The sequence below is a fragment of the Conger conger genome, chromosome 9, assembly GCF_963514075.1.
Source record: "Conger conger chromosome 9, fConCon1.1, whole genome shotgun sequence".
Taxonomy (NCBI): domain Eukaryota; kingdom Metazoa; phylum Chordata; class Actinopteri; order Anguilliformes; family Congridae; genus Conger; species Conger conger.
The window spans coordinates 31,097,368-31,103,487 of NC_083768.1; the positions used below are offsets into that span (position 1 = coordinate 31,097,368).

The 6,120-nt window shown below is 39.4% G+C and overlaps 1 protein-coding gene across 2 annotated transcripts; it reads right to left on the reverse strand.

Annotated features, from left to right (window-relative positions):
* Positions 1-137: 137 nt before the first annotated feature.
* LOC133136574 (toll-like receptor 13) lies at positions 138-5,851 on the reverse strand. 2 transcript variants are annotated; one of them, XM_061254193.1, is made up of 2 exons: positions 5,751-5,851; positions 138-3,064 (listed from the first exon to the last, which is right to left on the reverse strand). In XM_061254193.1, the coding sequence occupies exon 2, from the start codon at positions 3,018-3,020 to the stop codon at positions 279-281; it is 2,742 nt and encodes a 913-aa protein (XP_061110177.1). In that variant the 5' UTR covers positions 3,021-3,064; positions 5,751-5,851; the 3' UTR covers positions 138-278. The 2 variants fall into 2 exon arrangements, with proteins under 2 accessions (XP_061110177.1, XP_061110178.1); XM_061254194.1 differs by having other exon boundaries at positions 138-741; positions 5,751-5,793.
* Between the last annotated feature and the right edge of the window lie 269 nt (positions 5,852-6,120).

Sequence of the window (6,120 nt, forward strand, 5' to 3'; positions counted from 1 at the left end):
GTGGTAATGCACAAATCTTGGTTTGCCAACCGCCATTAAACAGCACGGAGAAGAATAACCTAACCTCAACCTCAACATAGAAAACAATAACAGTATCAGACTTCCAGCTGTCATGTGTAAAATTACACTTCACAAAATTTTATATGTAAACTCTGTTTATAAATTTTCGGAAATGTAATACATCTTACTGGATAGTGAAAAAAGGTTACACAGGGTTGGGTTTATAAATTTACAAAAGTCCATACTTGAAAAAATAGGACTGTAAAGAAAATTTCATTTTAATTGCCCTCAACAAGGAGGCCTCCAAATGTTTCTCCCTCCTCTTCTACATCTTCTCTTAGAGCGTCCTGGAGTCGGATCCAAAATGGCTCCTGTTCTGCAGGATCCTCAGGCCACAGCAGATAGGTGTTTTTGCGCACCATCTTGCGCAGCCGGGTGTATGAGGACAGGCAGTGGTCGGGGATGTGCTCCAGAAAGACCAGCAGCAGCACGTCGTTCCGATCACACAAGAGCCGCAGGCTGGCCAGCTGGAACTCCATGGAACACCATTCGCTGCGCAGGAAGTCCCTGCTCACCACGCACAGAGTGCGGCGTGAACTGTAGATGGCTGTCTCAATGTTGTCCAAGATGGCCGCCCCCACGCGGAAGTCACGGTGGTGAAGGCACAGTCGGAATCCTTTCCCCTTTGGTCCCTCCATGTGGGGCATCAGCTCCTCCATTACCCAGGGTTCATCCACAGAACTATAGGAGATGAAAGCATCATAAGTGAAATTCCTCTTGCCCTTCTTCCTACCCCTGATACGTGACTGAAGAAGGAGGATTAGATAGCGGAGCGATGACCTTTGTTTGTGCCAGATGAGGCCTGAAAAAAGGATGAATATGTTCAGCAGGGCAGTAGACAGGAAGCAGCTGAAATTGATATAGTCATAGCTGCATTCTTTGTCATCAAACTCCCAAAGGTATTGCAGGGTGGGAGCATTCTCACAGTGGAGGTCATAGAGGTATGGCACCTGGACTTCCAAATTGTTGAATGACCAGTTTTTGAACCAGGCATTCTTGCAGCTACAGGACAGAGGGTTATCTCCGACATCAAAATCCTTGAGCAAAGGTAGGTTGTTAATCAAGGACTTTTCCATTACATGCAAATGGTTTCCCTGAAGTTTCAAATATTTCAAAGTATTGTTTTGTGGAAGCAGTCTGTCAGGAAGAACATCAAGATCAGTCTTTACCAAAACCAATTCCGTAAGTGACACAAGAGGATGAAAGAGAGCAGTCAAGTTAGTATTTGTCATTGTAATATCACTAATATATAAGCTATATAGATTCCTAAGAGGGGCAAATGTGTTTAGATGAAAGGTAATTAAGGTCGCAGATGAAAGGATTAGAGTTTCTAGATTTTCTAATCCTTTGAACAAAGTTGATCCTAAATACCCCATTCCTACTGTAATAGGACCCTGGTAACCCAAATTTAAATCAGTCAGGGATTTTAGTTTAATAAAGGGAGAATCACCCTCACGGAAGTGGAGGCGATTATCATACAAATTCAGGCTATTCAGCTTCACCAAACTATATAGGATGTCCGGGTTCAAGGTTGTGATACGATTTGAACTCAGACTCAGATTTTTAAGGTTTACTAGGTCTGTAAAAGACCCATGTTCAATGTGGGAGATTATGTTAACGCTGAGATCCAATGACCAAAGCAAGCTGAGGTTGCAGAAAGGCTGATCCTTAATGGCATGGAGCAAGTTGTTGCGCAAGTTAAGGCTCTTCAGTCTGCGTAGTGCACTGAAAGCATTAACGGCAAGCTTGGTCATATCATTATTCATCATTGACAGCGACATCAGATTCTGGGCATTTTTGAACCAGTCGGGGTTCGGTTCTCGGATTCCAACATTGTTGAGGGTCAGTTTCCTCAGATTCTTCAGGAGAGAAAATGTATTTGGTTGAATATCCAGGTCATCATTGTCTTGAAAATTCAAACTTGAAAGTTGTGGAAGGCCGTGAAACGTTTTCTCAGAAATGCTCTGAAGCCTGCATTGCAGCAACCAGAGCTGAGATGTGAATTTTGAATTCTGCACTAATTGGTATTTGTCCATTTTCCCAAGGGATGCATTACTGAGGAGTAATATTTTAGGTGTTTTGCACCCTATCAGGACTGAAGTATTTTTTGGAAATCCAGAACCGCTCAGGTCAATGCGCACATGCTTTATTTTATACATTCCCTCTAAGAGACTACACACAGAGATGTCGGGTTTCTTGACAGAGATGGAAAAAAACACTTTCTCGAGACCATTCTTGGATTTCTCCGACAGTCCAGCCAGGACCTCAGGTGCAATCCCCAGGAGCATCAGCTGTGCAAGCAAAGGGGGCAGAACAAGAGGATGTGGCACTGGATGCAGAATTGGGTTGAAGGAGAGAGTGAGACTAATGAGCCCAGAGAATCCTGAAAGTATCAGCCAAGAGATATTGTTGTATGAAAGGTCCATGTTTTTTAGCGTGCTGCTCTTGTATTGACTGCTATTGAAATATTTCAGCATATTTAGTGAAAGATCAAGATTTACGAGCTGAGGGAGGTACTCAAAAAATCCAGTGGGAAACTCAGTGAGACGATTGTTGTACAAACGGAGATCCCTAAGCTGTGTCAGCCCTTGGAATGCATCCGGTTGGATCGCCGATAGATAATTGCTTGAAAGGTTCAGAAGATTCAGTTCTCCAAGGCCTCCAAATGGGGACCTTTTCAGGGAAGAGATATTGTTCCTTTGCAAGGACAGGTCTCGCAGCCTCCAGAACTTTTGAAAGATATTAGTGGGAACAGTGCTTATTATGTTATGGGAAAGGTTGATTCTGGTAGCATTACATGGGATCATTTTCACAATGCGGGATATGTTTTGTATGTTTTTCTTGGCACACCAAATCTCATTAACGTTTCTGAAGTTGGTAGCACAGCCTTCCATTCCATAACCCCAGCAGACACCAGTACTGAAGAGCAGGAGAGCAAGAGAGAGCAGGAAAGATGTCATCCTTTTTCCCACAGGAAGGGTCAAAGCAGTCTCAATATGAAGACCTGTGCAGAAGAATTCATAAATTAAAACAAGGCAAAGAACGCAGTCTGTTCGACAAAGCAACTTGAAATAACATTGTTCAATTGTTTCAACAAATATATTAAGCACGTTTTTGCATTCCGCAAGTTTTATCTGATATTATAAAATCATTTTTAACTGTACAATCCTTCTTCTGTGCATTTCTCACTTGGTCTTAGGCCATTCTATCGGAAAATATTCTTGGTCTTTCAGACCTTGCCTTGACTTCAACTGTTCCATTTATCTTCCATTTCCTAATGTTTCTGACTGTGGAAATGAGTAGTTTGAAATGTTGAGAGAGGTTTTTTTTGTAGCCTTCTTTTTCTTGTTCCTTGGATAACTGTTCAGAAGAACCCATGGTAGAACAGCCACTGCAGTTAGATACTTTAGAAGTCATGAAGTTAGTTCAGAATCAAAAGTTCAGCCCTGGAATTATATTCACCTGACTCATTGAAGCCCTATCGAGTAAATCACCTGGGTCCTGGCCTTAGTAATCATCTTTTAAAAAGAATAATCCCAAAAGGTTCCCAAACTTTTGGGCCTTCTTCCTTTTTTATCATTTATGAACAATAAAAATGAAAATAAATAAATAAATAAATATTACTTTAAAATTTGCAGAAAGGTTCTTTTTGAAAGCATCATTTTAGAATAAGTTTTTACATGTGCCTAAAACTTTTGCACACACAGTGCTGTAGATTCGTAGTGTATATGTACTGGTTAGTTATTCATGCATATACTGTATATATATACAGTGGTGTGAAAAAGTGTTTGCCCCCTTCCTGATTTCTTATTTTTTTGCATGTTTGTCACACTTAAATGTTTCAGATCATCAAACAAATTTAAATATTAGTCAAAGACAACACAAGTAAACACAAAATGCAGTTTTTAAATGAAGGTTTTTATTATTAAGGGAGAAAAAAAATCCAAACCTACATGGCCCTGTGTGAAAAAGTGATTGCCCCCTAAATCTAATAACTGGTTGGGCCATTGGAGGGTTTTCGAGCATGAACCGCCTTTTTAAGGTCATGCCACAGCATCTCAATAGGATTCTGGTCAGGACTTTGACTAGGCCATTCCAAAGTCTTCGTTTTGTTTTTCTTCAGCCATTCAGAGGTGGACTTGCTGATGTGTTTTGGATCATTGTCCTGCTGCAGAACCCAAGTTCGTTTCAGCTTGAGGTCACGATCAGATGGCGGTGTTACTTTTACACCAGATGTAATGGGACACACACCTTCCAAAAAGTTCAACTTTTGTCTCGTCAGACCACAGAGTATTTTTCCAAAAGTCTTGGGGAACATCAAGATGTTTTCTGGCAAAATTGAGACGAGCCTTAATGTTCTTTTTGCTCAGCAGTGGTTTTCGTCTTGGAACTCTGCCATGCAGGCCATTTTTGCCCAGTCTCTTTCTTATGGTGGAGTCATGAACACTGACCTTAACTGAGGCAAGTGAGGCCTGCAGTTCTTTGGCTGTTGTTGTGGGGTCTTTTGTGACCTCTTGGATGAGTCGTCGCTGCGCTCTTGGGGTAATTTTGGTCGGCCGGCCACTCCTGGGAAGGTTCACCACTGTTCCATGTTTTCGCCATTTGTGGATAATGGCTCTCACTGTGGTTCGCTGGAGTCCCAAAGCTTTAGAAATGGCTTTATAACCTTTTCCAGACTGATCAATCTCAATTACTTTCTTTCTCATTTGTTCCTAAATTTCTTTAGATCTCGGCATGATGTCTAGCTTTTGAGGATCATTTGGTCTACTTCACTTTGTCAGGCAGGTCCTATTTAAGTGATTTCTTGATTGAGGTGTGGCAGTAATCAGGCCTGGGTGTGGCTAGAGAAATTGAACTCAGGTTTGATAAACCACAGTTAAGTTATGTTTTAACAGGGGGGGCAATCACTTTTTCACACAGGGATTTTTTTTCTCCCTTAATAATAAAAACCTTCATTTAAAAACTGCATTTTGTGTTTACTTGTGTTGTCTTTGACTAATGTTTAAATTTGTTTGATGATCTGAAACATTTAAGTGTGACAAACATGCAAAAAAATTAGAAATCAGGAAGGGGTATATATATATATATATATATATATATATATACAGTGGTGTGAAAAAGTGTTTGCCCCCTGCCTGATTTCTTATTTTTTTGCATGTTTGTCACACTTAAATGTTTCAGATCATCAAACAAATTTAAGGCCATTTCTGCCCATCAATCTACACTCAATAACCCATAATGACAAGTTTAGCTAATTTCTTGAAAATCTAAAACTGAAATCTCTCATTTACATAAGTATTCAGACCCTTTAGTGCGATTTAATTATCCTTCATAATTATATATAGTACTGTGTATATACACTACAAATAATGAAAGACACATCAACATTTCACCAACATGACTGGTTTTGAAGACTACAGAATACAATAAATTGCTTTTTTTGGTCTCAGAATATTAACACTAAATGAAACCAGGATACCATATAAATATGGCAAGTGTGTAGTACAGCTACATATATATATTCTATATATTGCTGTTCATATACAGGGCCATATTGTCAATACTATGTGAAGACTATCAACATTGAGTAGAATCTTAAGAGAAACGCACTTTCAGAACAAAGAGGATGCTACTGTATGCGATATAAGCACTCATTTCAAAAGCACTATTCCGAATGTTTAAAAAATTACCTTTAAGTCCAAGCTGCTTTCAACAGGCGTATCTGTTCTGAAGAGATATACGTATGCACTTGCTCTAAATAAAACTTTTTATCTTGTGCAAGTTTCACTTCTTCAAGTTTTGGTTTCCCATCAAGGAAAAAGCAGAAGACAGTGTTGAAGAAGAATGTCTAACATTTAAAAAAATTTTTACAGAAGAGTAATGTATTAATTCTCACATCCATATACAGATACAATGAGCATTTGTTTTAAGTGCATATATTGCCTTAACTGATAAGTAAGAAACAATTAAAACCCATGCTTCTCATCTGCCTACTGTTACTTTTGTTATTTGATGATAAATAATTGGTGATCCATATCCATTTATGAAAGAGTTAACTTT